This window comes from Sus scrofa, chromosome 2, assembly GCF_000003025.6.
Source record: "Sus scrofa isolate TJ Tabasco breed Duroc chromosome 2, Sscrofa11.1, whole genome shotgun sequence".
Taxonomy (NCBI): domain Eukaryota; kingdom Metazoa; phylum Chordata; class Mammalia; order Artiodactyla; family Suidae; genus Sus; species Sus scrofa.
The window spans coordinates 27,886,184-27,903,408 of NC_010444.4; the positions used below are offsets into that span (position 1 = coordinate 27,886,184).

General features: G+C 43.1%; 1 protein-coding gene across 2 annotated transcripts in view; it reads right to left on the reverse strand.

The window, feature by feature from the left end:
* TCP11L1 (t-complex 11 like 1) overlaps positions 1–16,983 on the reverse strand; it is a 48,773-nt gene extending 31,790 nt beyond the window's left edge. The window contains exons 1-3 of one of the 2 annotated variants that reach the window (XM_021083207.1): positions 16,609–16,983; positions 13,397–13,583; positions 967–1,099 (exon numbers count right to left, since the gene is read on the reverse strand). In XM_021083207.1, the coding sequence (XP_020938866.1) occupies positions 967–1,099; positions 13,397–13,559 (296 nt within the window). In that variant the 5' untranslated portion in view covers positions 13,560–13,583; positions 16,609–16,983. Of the gene's footprint in view, positions 1–966; positions 1,100–13,396; positions 13,584–16,178 lie in introns of both variants that reach the window. The other variant, XM_021083208.1, reaches the window with a different exon arrangement.

The window sequence follows — 17,225 nt, forward strand, 5'->3', positions numbered from 1 at the left end:
AAACTAGGTTTTGTCATGAGAGCAAAACACCTAATTCTTCATTATTAACGGTGAAAAAGTACTGCCCTTGCAGATCATATAAGAAATGTTTGTAAAGTCCTATTCAGAAGCCTCATAGAGGAGACACTAGAGCTTGCTGACCCAGCTCCTTTGTCAACAGAACCCAAATTTTTCATGGTACTTTTACAATTATAATGGGCAATGTTTTCTTCTTTCTTGTGACAATCCATCTTTAAAAGGTGCACCTTACACTCAACAGTGTTTCACATTCAATAGGGTATGTGCCAGGCACCAGGCAGGAACAGAGAATGACACAGAGGTCTTGTCTCGGTAGAGTTTACAACCTGGTGAGGAATGCGACCAACAACTCCAGTACAACGTAACTGGAGAGAAGAAGAAAATGAAGGAAACAGCGTAATGAAAACACAGGATGAGGCAGGTAAATCCTATGGAGCAGGGAGAAGCTAATGTGAAGGATTTCCACAAGAGATTTCCAGAACTTTTATTTACATTTTGAAGGATAAGTGGTCCTGAGATCCACTTTCAAACTAGAAATTCCTAGGATAAGGAATATTTTTTTTAGCAACATACAAAAGGAAAAATCTATTAGAATATATTGACATCTTGGAGTTCCTGTCGTGGTGCAGTGGTTAACGAATCTGACTAGGAACCATGAGGTTGCGGGTTCGATCCCTGGCCTTGCTCAGTGGGTTAAGGATCTGGCATTGCTGTGAGCTGTGGTGTAGGTTGCAGACGCGGCTCAGATCCCGAGTTGCTGTGGCTGTGGTGTAGGCCGGCGGCTACAGCTCCGATTCGAACCTCCATATGCTGCGGGAGTGGCCCAAGAAATGGCAAAAAAAAAAAAAAAAAAAAAAAAAAGAATATATTGACATCTTGAAGAAAACATTTCCAGAACTAGGAAATGGCAGTGTTCTACTAGACAAGATAACTCAGTAGCCACCTTACCTGTCCTCAGGTAATTCGACTGGTTTAATCCGAAAATCTCCATTCACAACAATTTCATGGGCGAGGGCCATGTTAGTGACTCCTTTAGCTGTCTCTAGAAGTTCTTCAACTGTCACGAATCGAGGAGGACTGGCTGTAACAAAAATCCAGTGCAAGAGGTTTGCTTCTCTAGATTAGGATTTCTAGGAGTTCTTGCCATGGCTCAGCAGAAACGAATCTGACTAAGATCCATGAGGACACAGGTTCAATCCCTGGCCTCACTCAGTGGGTTAAGGATCTGGCATTGCTATGAGCTGTGGCGTAGGCCAGCGGCTACAGCTCCAATTTGACCCCTAGCCTGGGAAGCTCCAAATGCCTCGGGTTTGGCCCTAAAAAGACAAAAAAACGACGACAACAACAACAACAGCAACAAAAGATTAGGATTTCTATTAAATTACAGAAAAGGCAGTGGTTCTGGCACCAGCCAATAACTAGTTACATCACTACTCAGAAAATATTTTGACAATTTCAAACAATAAAATGTCACCTATTTCATATTTTCTTCTTTTAACCTAGAATCCTAAAAGCGGAGATCATTTGCAATACTCAAAACATCTGCTTTTTTGCCAAAGCCAGTCAATGGAAAATGGTTAAAATGAAGCTTAGAAAAACTTTTTAAAGTTACTGACTACCACTTTCCCAACAAGCTGAGGGTTTATTTTCTAACCCCTATGCCCCCTGTTAACCCTAAATGGAAAAAAAACACCAGATTTAAGATCTCCTCTTTCTTCCCACCAGCAGTTTACATCTTCATCCGTCACTAACACTGTGTCAGGAACGAATCTCCCCAAATCAAAATAGCATGGAGTACTTCAGGGTGTCAGGTGCTGTTTAAACAATGTTAAACCTACCACCTTATATAGGACACTAGGACAATATGAGAATTCTTACGATGACCAATGAACAAATGAGAGGGTGTGTGAAACAAGAATCTATAGAACACAGGCCCAGTGAATCAAAAACATCAGTCATCTCTGATTTCTCCCTTTCCACTATGCTGTTATCCATGTCCTGTAAATTTTACTTCTGTATCAACTGCTGCAATAGCCTCATAACTGGTCTCTGTTCTTCTCTTCCTTTTACTAAAGCTTGAGATTTATCTTCCAGAAAAAAAATTCTTATGTATCTCTCCAGGTGTTCTGAGACAAGGAACAAAGGGTAATTCCTACTCTTAAAAAGTCTACCATTAAAAACTTGCATTTGGGGAGTTCCCATCGTGGCTCAGTGGTTAATGAATCCAACTAGGAACCATGAGGTTGCGGGTTCAATCCCTGGCCTTGCTCAGCAGGTTAAGGATCTGGCGTTGCCGTGAGCTGTGGTGTAGGTTGCAGACACGGCTCAGGTCCCAAGTTGCTGTGGTTGTGGTATAGGCCGGTGGCTACAGCTCCAATTCAACCCCTAGCCTGGGAATCTCCATATGCTGTGGGAACGGCCCAAGAAATGGCAAAAAGACCAAAAAAAAAAAAAAAAAAAAAAACTTGCATTTGGGAGTTTCCATGGTGGTGAAGCAGAAACTAATCAGACTAGGAACTATGAGGTTTTGGGTTCGAACCTTGGCCTCACTCAGTGGGTTAAGGATCCGGTGTTGCTGTGGCTGTGGCATAGGCCGGCGGCAATAGCTCGGATTAGCCCCCTATCGTGGGAATCTCTACATGCTGAGGGTGAGAGGCTCTAAAAAAAGGAGAAAAATTTCTGACAAAAAACAAAAATAAAAAAAAACCTTGCATTTGGAGTTCCCGTCGTGGCTCAGTGATTAACGAACCCGACAGGGATCCATGAGGATGTGGGTTCACTCTCTGGCCTTGCTGAGTGGGTTAGGGATCTGGCGTTGCCTTGAGCTGTGGTGTTGGTCGCAGACACGGCTCAGATCCTGCATGGCTGTGGCGTAGGCTGGCAGCTATAGCTCCAATTCCACCCCTAGCCTGGGAACCTCAATATGCTGCTATAGGTGCAGCCCTAAAAAGACAAAAGAGAAAAGAAAAAACTCGCATTTTTTTTGGAGTTCTCTTGTGGTGCAATGGGTTAAGGATCTGGTGTTGTCACTGCAGTGGCTTAGGTTGCTGCTGTGGTGCGGGAACTTACATATGCCACAGGTGTGGCCAAAAAAAAAAAAAAAAAAAAAAGCATTTCTTCGTATATCACTTATACCTCAAAAAAGCTGTTTTTTAAAAAAAGTCCACGGGTAGTTCCCATTGTGGCATAGCAGAAATTAATCCAACTAGGAACCATGAGGTTGAGGGTTCGATCCTTGGCCTCACTCAGTGGGTTAAGGATCCAGCGTTGCTGTGAGCTGTGGTGTAGGTCGAAGATGTGGCTGGGATCTGGTGTTGCTGTGGCTCTGGTCTAGGTCAGCAGCTGCCGCTCCAATTGGACCTCTAGCCTGGGAACCTCCATATGCCACAGGTGCAGCCCTATAAAGACAAAAGACAAAAAAAAAAAAAAAAAAAAAAAAGTCCATGAAAGCAAGTCTTTAGCCTATTTCAGAATTGGAGGGCTTGTAAAGACAGATTGCTGGGCCCCCTCTCAGAGTTTCTGATTTAGCCTGTCTGGGGTGGGGCTGGAGAAATGTGTTTCTCACAAGACTCCAGCTGATGGTGATAGTCCCAGAAATCATACTTTGAAAAGCACTGGCTTAGAAGATGATTATAATCATTTTATGTAGTGGTGATAAGATCTGGGCTTGAAATGAGATATATAACGTCATTAGTTTACACAGGGTTTAATAGTTATAAAGATCTTCCTAGGCTAGTGAAGTTATTTTCTTTTTTTTACTTTTTTCTTTTGCTCACCTGAAAAAGGAATGAAATCTTTGACAAGGTCAAATCCTGTGTGGTAAAAATCTTTATTTAGTCACCTAAGGGGAAGTTGAGAAAATTCACAAAATTCTTTTCAGCATTTCTAGAGAATATTACTATAAAGGTATATTAATCAAGATAGTGTGCCTGGGGAGTTCCCGTCATGGCTCAGTGGTTAACGAATCCGACTAGAAACCATGAGATTGCGTGTTCGGTCTCTGCCCTTGCTCAGTGGGTTAAGGATCCGGCATTGCCGTGAGCTGTGGTGTAGGTCGCAGACGCGGCTTGTATTTGGATCCCACGTTGCTGTGGCTGTGGCGTAGGCCAACAGCTACGGCTCCGATTAGACCCCTAGCCTGGGAACCTCCATATGCCACAGGAGCGGCCCTAGAAAAGGCAGAAAGACGAAAAAAAAAAAAAGATAGAGTGTCTGGCATGAGGAGAGATATATAGCTGAAATGACAGAGGGTCCAAAAACAGACTGAGGCACACACATACATATGTATATTTGTGGTCAACAGGCAAGATCAGTTTTTTCATCAAATAGTGCTGGAATAATTAGACATCTATACATAAAGACATTTGGCCCTTATCTCATATGATAAATAAAAACTAACTCAAAATGAATTGTAGACCTAAATATAAAAAGCTACATGATTTCTAGGAGAAAAGATAGGGAAAAATCTTTGCAACTTACATAGGATACAAAAAGCTCAAGAGGTAAGAGAAAATACTGATAAATTAAACTTTATCAAGAGTTAATTGGGGAAATAACAATAAAAAAATTTTAGAAGAGTTAAAAACTTTTGCTCTGTGATTCTACTAAGAAAATGAAAAGGCATGCTACAATGGGAGAAAATACTTGCAAAACATTTATCTGATAAAGGACTTGTATCCAGAATATATAAAGCATACTTACAATTCAACAATAGAGGACAACCAGTACAAAATGGGCAAACATTTCTCCGAAGTTATTAAAACAAATGGCCAGTCAGTTCATGAAAAGATGATTAACACCATTAATCATGAGGGAAATGGAAATTAAAACCACAAAAAATACCACTATACGCCTACTAGAAGGGCCAAAATTAAAGAGACAGATCCTACCCAGTGCTGCCATTGACGTGGAGCACCTGGAACTCTCATACACAAGTGGTAGGAATGCAAAAAGGTACAGTCACTCTGGAAAACAGTCTCTTGGTTTCTAAATACAAAGTAAAACCACATAACTCAGCAACCCCACTTTTAGGTCTTTACCCAAGAAAAGTGAAAACATGGCCATGTAAAGACTTGTACCCAAATGTTCATGGCAGCCTTGTTCAAAAACAATCAAAACCTGGAACTAATCTAAGCATCTATAAATGGCAAAATGGATAAACAACAGTAGCACAACCATACAATGGACCACTACTCAGAATTAAAAAAGGAACAAACTTTTGACACACGCCAAAATATAGGAGGTTCCCAGGCTAGGGGTCGAATTGGAGCTGTAGCCGCAGGCCTATGCCAGAGCCGCAGCAACGCGAGATACAACCTACACCACAGCTCACAACAACACCAGATCCTTAACCCACTGAACAAGGGCAGGGACTGAACCCGCAACCTCATGGTTCCTAGTCAGATTCGTTAACCACTGCACCACGACGGGAACTCCAGAAAATACAGACAAATCTTAAAGGTATTATCTAGCCTAGTGAAAGAGTCAGATACAGAAGACTATGTACAGTGGAGTTTATCTACATGAAATTATAAAAATGGCAAAATTATAGTGACAGAAAGCAGATCAGTGGTTGCCAAAGGCTGGGGGTGGGGTGGGGTGGGAGATTCACTGCCAACGTGCATAAGAGAATTTGGGGAAACATTCTAGCAGTTCATGATTGTGGTGGCAGTCACAACTGTAAATGTATTTGTCAAAACCCATCAAATTGCACACTTAAAACTGGTGAATTCTGGAATTTCCTGGTGGGTCAGTGGGTTAAAGATCCAGCAATGTCACTGCTATGGTATGGGTTCAATCCCTGGCCTGGGAATTTCCACATGCTGCGGGTGTGGCCAAAAAAAATTGGTAAATTTTATTGTATATAAATTATATAGACCTTAATAAAGTCAATCAAAAGATTTTAAGGCACTCAATAAAGACTTGCTATAGATATATTTCTTGTTAAATTTCTGAGATTTTCTGTTATTACTTCTCAGAAAATGGAGCTTCCACTGTGATATATTAAGCACCAGGAGTTATTAAACTCCACTGAGTTCTTAACTTTTATGAAGAAATTCAGAGAATACTGTCACCAGGGATTCCAAGTTTTGTTTTAACCTTGGTTTTGCAAAAATACTCAAACATCTGGCCTTCTTAAATGTATGAAAATAACAGAAAATCACCAAGTTCTCTCAGTAAACTTACTATTTTTTCAACAACTTCTGGAGTTCCGTAGTGGCTCAGTGGTTAACGAATCCGACTAGGAACCATGAGGTTGCAGGTTCGATCCCTGGCCTTGCTCAGTGGGTTAAGGATCCGGCGTTGCCATGAGCTGTGGTGTAGCTTGCAGACGCAGCTTGGATCCCGAGTGGCTGTGGCTGGCAGCTACAGCTGATTAGACCCCTAGCCGGGAACCTCCATATGCCACGGGAGTGGCCCTAGAAAAGGCAAAAAGACAAAAAAAAAAAAACAAAAAAAAAAAACAAACCCAATTTCATGCATTTGCATAATTGATAAATAAGGCAATTTATATGCTGCCTTGTCAGGAAATGCAGTGGACAGAGCAAATCAGAAAGAAATTCAGCTTCCTCTAGACTCTGTAGAGTGTGACCCTTGAACAAATCACTTAAATCTTTAAGGCCATTGTTGCTTAATATGGAAAAAGAATATAACAAGACTGAAGAATGTTCTAAGAAAAATGAGACTCTTCCAAACCATAGGCGAGTGAGTTTTCACTGTTCTGGGTCTATATGGGACAAAACAGCTTGTACCAAGGACAACGAGAAAGACGAAAGTTTTCAGGAACTGTCCAAGTTAGAGACTACATAAAATCAGACTTACTGGAGTTCCCACTGCGGTGCAGACGGTTAAGGACCTGGTGTTGTCTCTGCAGCAGCTGCTGCAGCGGTGGTATAGGTCAGAGCTGTGGCTTGGATTCGATCCCTGGCCCAGGAACTTCCATATGCCCTGGGTTCAGTAAAAATATAAAATAAATTCACACTTATTAATGGAGGATACCTGATCAAGAAAGATAGAAGTTCTAAGATAAAAGTTCTTAGATAAAAATTCTAAGATATGATCAGGATACATTACCGATCTACATGCACAGGAATTTATCCATTACATGCTAATTACAGGGTTGTGGGGTAGGTTTGTTGGGTTGTTTTTGTTTTTTTGAGAGTTCTCAAATCTACCAGTTTCAAATCACCAATTACATTACCGATCTACATGCACAGGAATTCATCTATTACATGCTAATTACAGGGTTGTGGGGTAGGTTTGTTGGGTTTTTGTTTTTTTGAGAGTTCCCAAATCTACCAATTGCTTAATAAGATGCAATCTGGTAGACAATGTGGCTTCACCTCAATTTGTGAAGAAAACCTGAGTTGTAGTAAGAGCCATGAAAAATGGCAAGGTTATGGGAGTTCCGGTAGTGGCTCAGTGGTTAACGAACCCAACTAGTATCCATAAGGACTCGGGTTCAATCCCTGGCCTCGTTCAGTGGGTTAAGGATGCAGCGTTGCCGTGAGCTTATCCACAGAGCATGTTACAAGGTGCAGAAGTTGTTTGTGGCAATATCTTCCTCACCAGACTGCAAGCGACATGAGGACAAGAACATGCATGCCTGGTTCGCTGCTGGATTCCTGCCACAGTGTACACTTGATAAACATTGCTTAACTGGTACAGACACACTGTAATTCCGTCTGGTCATGCATTTTAGAAATATAAGAACTTGTAAATCAACTATATTTTAATAAAAAAAATTTTAAGATTAAAAAAAGTAAGAAATGCCGGAGTTTCCCGATGTGGCTCAGCGGTTAATGAACCCGACTAGTATCCACGAGGATGCGGGTTGGATCCCTGGCCTTGCTCAGTGGGTTTAGGACCCAGTGAGGATGCAAGATGTGGTCGAGGTCACAGATGCGGTTTGGATCTGGTGTGGCTGTGTGGTGTAGGCCGGCAGCTGCAGATCCAATTTGACTTCCAGCCTTGGAGCTTCCATGTGCTGCAGGCTCGCCCTCAAAAGAAAAATGCAAAACAAACAAAAAGCACTAGAGCAGAAAGTGCTTTGTGAGCAGAGAATTGAAGTATATTAAAAAAAAAAAAAAAAACTCAAGAAAATAACATAAGTAATAATACAAATGAATCTGTGTGCAAAACAGAAACAGACTCAGAGGCACAGAAAAACAAGCATGGTAATCAAAGGGGAATGGGGTTACCATGGTTAGAAGTATGGGATTAACAGATACAAACGACTATATATAAAATAGATAAGCAACGAGGATTTACTGTATAACTATATTCATTATCTTGTAATAACCTATAATGGAAAATAATCTGAAAAAAAAACTGAATCACATTGCTGTACACCTGAAACTAACACAATATTATAAATCAACTATACTTCAATTTTTAAAAATCACCATTACAATAAAAGAGTAATATTGGTGCCGTCAAGATCCATGGTAAAGGCTAAAATTAGTGGGCTGAAGTTCAAGCAGAAACAAGATATCTGCATAGTCCCAGAGTGTTATAGGCAGACAGGGTAGGGGTGGCTCTGTACATATAAGAGAAGCCGTTTTTGACCTAAACCACTTTGTCATCTAAGCCTGGCCACAATGCTTGCCATTGAACAGGTCTCAGTAATTAATCTTTATGGAAGCAAGGGGATACAGTCAAGAAACAGTACTTCAGGGATAAAACAGTCCTGGCTCCTCTCAAGGGACGTACAGAACAACCTGATACATAGCTTTGAGCTCTGGAGGAACGAAGCCCCCAACCAGGCAGAGAATGGTAGCTACATGCTGAGTCTCCAGACTGGTCAGAACCTAAGGAATGATGATGTTGACCTTTTCTGACCCTCCTGACTTCAATCAGCCAGAGCTTAGGCTCTGGCAACATTTGCCCCAATTCTATGCTGAATTTTCTGCTCAGGCCCCTTCATGACAACCTATGCATGTACCCTTAGCTTAAAACTTTTCCACTTTTGCTGTTCAGAGTGACACTGCTTTGGCAAAGGTCCCCTGTGTTTTCCTTACTTGCTGCCAAGTGATAAATCCTTCCTCCTCCCACAAAATAAATTTTAAAAGCATGTGAAAGTAGAGAAACTTAAAGGAAACATTAAGTTATAGCTGACTGATCCTTACTCTAAGGAACTCTATGTTTTAAGACCAGATCATCTTTTAGAATCAAATCAGGACCTCAGATTAATGCCAACCAATTCTTACACGCCAGCCACTTTTACCTTTTCTTTCTTCTTTTTTTTTTTTTTTTTTTTTTTTTTTGTCTTTTTGCCATTTTCTTGGGCCGCTCCAGCAGCATATGGAGATTTCCAGGCTAGGGGTTGAATCGGAGCTGTAGCCACCAGCCTACACCACAGCCACAGCAACGCCGGATCCTTAACCCACTGAGCAAGGCCAGGGATTGAACCCGCAACCTCATGGTTCCTAGTCGGATTCGTTAACCACTGAGCCACGATGGGAACTCCTACCTTTTCTTTTTTTTAATATTTATTTTTTATTTAGCTTTTTAGGGCCACACCCTTGGCATATGGAGGTTCTCAGGCAAGAGGTCTAATCGAAGCTATAGCTGCCGGCCTACACCACAGCCAGAGCAACGCAGGATCCAAGCCACATCTGCAACCTACACCAGAGCTCACAGCAATGCCAGATCCTTAACCCACTGAGCAAGGCCAGGGATTGAACCCACAACCTCATGATTACTAGTCAGATTTGTTTTGCTGCGCCACAATGCGAACTCCTCCTTTTTCTACATTTTGTAGGTTAATAGAAGTTCTGCACCCAAATTCCATTATGCACAGGGGAGGTGGGGCAAAGGTTTTTTCCCCACACCACAAAGCAAATCTCAGACACCATCAAGGTGTCCTACAATTCAACTCAGTTCTGACACTATCACCTGGAAATAGCATCCAATTCCACAGGTTAAGGGCTCAGTCCTGTCCCCTCTTTCCCCTTCAGACAACAGTTCCAAGTCCAGGTTGTCACCTCTGCTTCCGACAGACCAGCTATGGGTAGCAAGGTGCAACAACCTCCTCCTTGCATTTGATTAATTTGCTAGAACAGCTTACAGAACTCAGAGAAACACTTTACTTGCTAGATTACTGGTTTATGATAAAAGGATATAACTGAGGAACAGCCAAAAGGAAGAGATGCATAGGGTAGGGCATGGGGAAGCAGCGTGCTTCATGTGTTCACCAACCCAGAAGCTTCTAGGATTTTACGGAGGCCTCACTGTATAGGCAAACTTGATTAAATAACTGGCCAATGGCAACTGATAAAACCTCTAGCCCCAGAGGTGGGGTGGGCAGGACTGAAAGTTCCAATCTTCTACTCACAAGGTTGAGTCCCCTGGCAACTAAACTGCCAGCTTTAGGTTAGGTTACCAAGGTGCTTCCCAAAAGTCACCTCATTAGCATAACAAAAGACATCCTTCTAGCTCTCAACACTAGGAAATTCCAATAGATTAGGAACTCCATGCCAGAAAGGGGACAAAGACCAAACATACATTTCTTATCATAAATCACACTATCACAGTTACCAATTGCCATTCTACCATTAAAATATTACTGTATTGGAGTTCCCCTCGTGGCTCAGTGGTTAACAAATCCGACTGGGAACCATGAGGTCGCAGTTCGGTCCCTGCGCTTGCTCAGTGGGTTAATGATCCGGCCTTGCCCTGAGCTGTGGTGTAGGTTGCAAATGCGGCTCGGATCCCGTGTTGCTGTAGCTCTGGCATAGGCCGGCAGCTACAGCTCCGACTTGACCCCTAGCCTGGGAACCTCCATATGCCGCGGGAGCGGCCCAAGAAATAGCAAAAAGCCAAAAAAAAAAAAAAAATATATATATATATATATATATATATTACTGTATTATAATTTGTAAGGCTAAAGGCTACTTTTTGTTTTTAATTTGTAGAATCCCAGATGTGCTCCACATTTACACAGTTTGGGGGAAATATCTGCAAACAGCTAACTTCCTATTTTACAAATCTTTATTTAAGCTCCATTCCAATGATGATGTCTTCTAATCTGGTCCCTGGTTATGGAGCCTGAGTTTTACCACTGGAGGCCATAGCCCTGTAGCCACATATTACTATAAGGAAAAAGAGCAAGAAAGGCAGAAACAACATTTTATTAAACTTATTTACTTTTTGGGCTGCGCAAGTAGCATGTAGAAGTTTCCGGGCCAGGGATCAAACCCTAGCCACAGAAGCCACTAGAGCTGCTGCACTGACAACACCGGATCCTTAACTTGCTGAACCACAAGGGAATTCCAGGGCATTAATTTTAAACTTGATTTTGATATAAACCTTTATGAGAACTTAGTGAAAGTGTTCATGAACTTCTTCCTAGAAAAATACACATACACACAAATGTTGGTACATTTTTTTGACTGTTCCTGAATTCCTCAACACTTGATTGTGGGGCCCAAGATAAGCACTCTTGCCTTAAGGACATAACCACATACAATTTCAGATAATGTAGTCTAGTGTTGGCTTGACATTAATTTGGAATCATGCCATCAGACTGATGAGATGCCAGAGGCAAGGCCATTAATCAAAGAATGACTGAAGATCTAAAGCAAGGGTTAGAACTTCTTGTTCTTTTTTTTCCTTTTTAGGGCCGCACCTGCAACACATGGAAGTTCCCAGGCTAGGGGTCAAATCGGAGCTGCGTCTGCCACCTACACCACAGCTCACGGCAATGCTGGATCCTTATCCCACTGGGTGAGGCCAGGCGTCGAACCCGAATCCTCATGGATACTAGTTGGGTTTGTTGCAGCTGAGCCACAGTGGGAACTCCCAAAGGTACTTTACCAGAAACTGCAAGTGATAAAACTGCCATTTGGCTACAGACGGCCACATTAAAGCCATCAGTCCTGGGTGTCTATATAATACAACAGGTGACATGTTAGTAGCAGTAGTACTAACAGCTAATGTTTATTGAGTATTTATTATGTGCTTTATGTGAATTCATTTATCCTTTACAACAAAGCTAAGAGGTAAGTGTATTTTCCTTATTCAAAAAATGAGAAAATAGGAGTTCCGGTTGTGGCTCAGTGGAAACCGATCTGACTAGTATCCACAAAGACATAGGTTTAATCCCTGGCCTCGCTCAGTGGGTTAAGTGTCTGGCATTGCAGTGAGCTATGATGTAGGTCACAGATGAGGCTCGGATCCCACGTTGCTGTGGCTGTGGCATAGGCCAGCGGCTACAGCTCCAATTCAACCCCTAGCCTGGGAACCCCCACATGGCGCAGGTACGGCCTCAAAAAAAGAGAAAACAGGGAATTAAATGATTCAGATTCGGCATTGTCACTGCTGTGGCAAGGGTCTGACCGGAATTTCTACATGCTCCAGGTGCAGCCAAAAAAAACCAAACAAATCATAAAAGAGAGAAAACGAGAAAACAGACGCTTTCAAGCTATACAGATTGAAGACAAGGCTTCATTACATGCATGCTAGACTGTTATTAACATGTCAGCATGTTTCCCTCCCTGAACACAATTTGATGTAATAGAAAGTTTATCAAAATCTATGTGATAATAAACCACAATAAAACAGGGTCCACTAATGCTTGCTCTAAGAATAGAATGTTGACAAATTAATTACCTGAGAGGGGCTTTTATCAAAAAAAAAAAAACACAGCTTGAACCCAAAAAAGTCTGTACTTCTACCAACTATGAAGAGTTACTGATCGTCTATACTTTAAAGAGATAACATCAACACTGACATTCTTAGACTCTGACACTCCCTTTTAAAATGCAGATTTTTGGACTCACTTCAAAAAGCTTGAGGAGCCTTAATAAAAGACATGAGTTGGAGCAACTGCTGGGAATACGTGCGGAAATTACCATCCTTTCATCTACCAGGCCTGCTCCCTGCCAGGGATCTGAAATGACTTCACCACACACTTTTAGCAAACTGAATCCCCTCAACCTCGTGGGAACCCAGCCCCCAGGCAGTGAAGTTAAGGTGTGGTGAACTCATTCACATTCAAAAACTTTTTATTTTAAACCTGCACAAGCACAGTCCTGGCTGGAACCTGCCTTGGATTTTTCACTCTTCTAATTAAAGCTGCAATTTGTACTCCACCCTCCTACTTCTTGGAGCACTTCAGAGAAACTGGAATGTCACTGAGGCTGGAGGAAGACAGGAACATTCTGGACATTATTCTAAAATTTTTAATTTCTCACACAATTGAAAATCCATACCTGACTAGGCTGTCAGTTGCAAAACTGTTGCTATTCTTAAATGCTAATTATTGGCAATGTTATCATGGTATTAGAACCTAGCTCAGAGCCACATGCACAACAAAGCACAATGAAAAAAATATCATCAGAAATAATATTCCTTCTAACCAGTCAAATGTGCTTACAGTGAGGTCTTTGCACTCTCTGGGTGCTAGGAGAGCCCGACTTTATTTTTTTCTGTAAAGCTTCATCAGAACCTTCCACAGCATCTTCAAGGCCTTGCTCAGAATCATTTGATTTTGATTTTCCTGCTTCATTTATATTGGACTTGTCAAGGTTTTCAGACATTCTCAATTAAGTTCATTCACCTTCCTAGGAAAGAAAAAACAAAATGAACCAAAATGTTCTTGCTCTGACACTAGCAGTGTGACTCTGGGCAAATGATTTAATCTCTTAGGATTTCAGATACCTCATGTGTTTTTTTGTTTGTTTTTTTGTCTTTTGTCTTCATAGGGCCGCACCAGTGGCACATGGAGGTTCCCGGGTTAGGGGTCTAATTGGAGCTACAGCTGCCGGCCTACGCCACAGCCTCAGCCAAACCAGATCTGAGCCGCATCTGCGACCTACACCACAGCTCATGGCAACGCCAGATTCTTAACCCACTGAGCAAGGCCAAGGATTGAACCTGAAACCCCATGGTTCCTAGTTGGATTCATTAACCACTGAGCCACAACAGGAACTCCATCAGATTCCTCGTCTGCAAAAGAAATGGACTTGCTAAGATCTTATCCAGCTACAATATTCTACTTCCATGATTAAACAGATCACCTGTAAAATGACACTTGTAAGCATCAAGTTTATGGACCTCTACCTCAGAGAGTAACAAGTTTTAATATTTTGGTCCCACTCACAAGAACACAGGGCCTTAACCTGTTAGAACACTAAAAACTGTCTGCTTCTATTTCAGTCAAAGGGTAATTCTCAAATTCTTTACTTTCATTCCTGAGAACTGATAGGAAAACTCTGGAAGTAAACTTTTTGTTGGGCTTTGAAGTGAATATACACTGGGCTGAGGAGTTGGTTCCCTGATCTTATCATGTGGATAAGACATCTGGGAATGACAAATAGAAGGCAGAATCTTCTGAAGCATTTAAGAAAAATGTGTAGGGCAAATATTTTGCTAGTTAGCAGGAAAAGATGGTGAGTAAAGTAGGAAGCTGAAAACAACCATATGGCTGGGTGGGGTTTTAATTTTCTGAGTTGCTCATTAGAAAGGGAATAAAACTTAATACATTGGTGTGGGCTACTTAATAAAGGCCTGGGATAGTAACCTCCTAGTTACCATAAATGTTTTTGTCGAGTTTTTCCCTAGATTTTTGCTGGAGTTCTCTGTTCTTAAGGTGTTCCCAAGTAAGGGAAAAGAAAGACACAATGTTACTGCATTTATATTACTAAAAATAATTAGCATTCGAACTATTAGCACGTGAAGATCACAGAACATTTTCATAAGCACTAATTAGACCTTATTGCACACCTGGAAGGCAATCCAGGGATCAGAAGAAATGTTGACTGTTTTCAGGAGGTTTGGCAGACTCTCTTCTGCACTTTAGACCAAAGAATCACTTGATATAATTATCTGAACATTAGATACTCCATTAAATAGAATGAAGTTACTGGAATTGACGTTTTCAGGCCTGTATTATTAATACGAAGGTTGCTTTAATGTAGTTCCCCTTTACCTTCCAGCAGCCCACTCCAGACACCCATCTCCACTCTGACCTAAATCCTGTCTGGCTCTAGAAATGCCTCAAGACCCAAAAGATAGCACTACCAGCATATTCTAGGAGAAAGGACAAACAAAAACGCTTCTAATTTTATCCTCTTCACATGCTGGGAATAAGCTCAGAAAGGATAAAGTAACTCATTCTGCGCAGTAAGGAGGAAAAGTAGGATTTCCAGGTCTTTAACACTGTTTCGTAAACTAACCCTTTTAATATTCGGCTCAAGGCCTACCTCCTCCGACGTCGCCTCCCCAAGCTTACCAGTGCTTGCACCTTTCTCTAAACTGCTGTAGGGATGGTTACTCGACTTGACCTTCATCATTGCCTTAAATCCAATTCAAAACATGTTTATTTAAAGAGGAAGAGAACGATGAAAAAGCATGGTCTAAAGGGAGAGGCAGACATTCTTACAAGGAAATACAGTGAAACTTAAGCCTTAATGGCATTATGAATCACTTAGGGAATATAGCAGAGGAGGTAAATAATTCTGCCTGGAGGAAGTTGGGATAACCTTCCCAGAAAAGGTGTTACTTGAGCTTGCGTTTTTGCAAAGAGTAGGATTTCACCCAATTAAAAAGCGTCTAGAGGAAGAGAGGAGGTGAAAAGGGGGGAATTTCACTCAAAAGGCACAATCGAAGGCATACAAAAATGAGAACAAGCTGCAGGTGATGAAAACCTAGAGATGCATTGGGGTCAGACCGTAAAATTGCTAGTTCTTATTTTTAAAAAAAAGGTCTTCACCTAGAGTTTTAACTTCTTAAGGGCAAGACCAACCATACTGCTCCATACATATAAGTACCTCCCCCAAACAGATAACCACCAAATAGTTGTTGATAGCTGTGTCATCTCTCTAGAGTCAGTTTATACAGGAGGGATGGGCGTTGGTCTAAAACAAACCTGGGTTCCAATTCTGGCTCTTTACCTGCTGGGTAACTAAAGTTTCCTCATCTGTCAAGTACAGCTACCCACCTCTTGGGTTTGGGGCAAGTGTAAAGGACAGAGCGTGCATAACGACAGCTGGTACACAACAGGCTTCCTTCCCCACAGATGGTAACTCTAATTAGAGGACTATAGGATACAGCGAGGACCCATTTAATTGCGTACAGTGTGCTCATTCATTCAACATTCCCCAATTCCTGCTATGCCCCAAAAGGGAACCGGGGGGTGGGAGGATCCTCGAACTTGCCGTGAAGACCGTCTATCTGAGCCGCACGCCGAGCCCAAACTGGACACAAGAGACTCCCCAGCAGAAAGGGTCTTTCAGCGAAATAAAGGAGCTCTGTCCAGAGACTGCGCGAACCCCTTGCTCTAGCACCCAGTGCCACTCTCTCCCAGCGAGCAGATTCCGTGGTAAACAACTGTTTGGGCCGGCGAGGGAGTGGCCGAGCCGGGAGCAAGCGAAGGAAGCGGGACGCGCCTGGAGGACGGCCTCGAGGGGTGGGACAAAGGCCGCGCTGAGACTCAGCCCGCCCGCAGTCTGCGCCGCTTCCACGCCTCCACGCGACATCACCGGGTCCCGACCGACGGGAAAAAGCGAAGAAATGCCTATAATTTCGACCTCGTTCCTCCCGTGCGGGCTCCGCAGGGCTGCCAGCCTCCGCGCCTGCTTCCCTCACCTGCCACGGAGTCAGCGTCCTCCCTCCTGCCGCTGGGCCGAGAATCTGACGGGGGGCCGGCGCAGCGGCGGAGGCGGGGAGGATGCGCGGCGGGCAGGGCGGTTCAGCCTCTGCCCCTCCGAGGCCGCATCCCTCGCTGCCCTGCCAGCGGTCCTCCCCGCCCGGGTCGTGTGAGTAGCGGCCAGCGTGGCCGCTCCTCAGCGTCGGGTAGCGAGCTAGAGAGAGCTTTTAGCCGAGAGGCGCCCGCCCCACGTAGGGCGACGCCATGTTTCGGTACGGAAAGGCCGGAGGCGCGGCAGGGTGCCCGCTGAGGGGGCTCAGTGGGCGGTGACTCGGAACCGGGAGGCCCCCTTCCTCATAGGGAGGCGCCATATTGCCGTACGGAAAGGCGGCCGGAGCCGGCGGCCTGAGGGGTAGGTGGTGCCCAGCCAGTCAAAAAAGAAAGGAAAAAGGCCGCTTAGCTGCAACGCCTTCCTTCCCCGCCCTGGTTTTTAAATTTAAATATTACATCATATTTTGTAGCTGCGCACAGTTTGTCCGGTCCCCTCATTTTGGCTGTTAAGGTCACGCCCACCAGGTCTCACTTTAACGGTTAGACTTGGTTTGGATCATCTAAG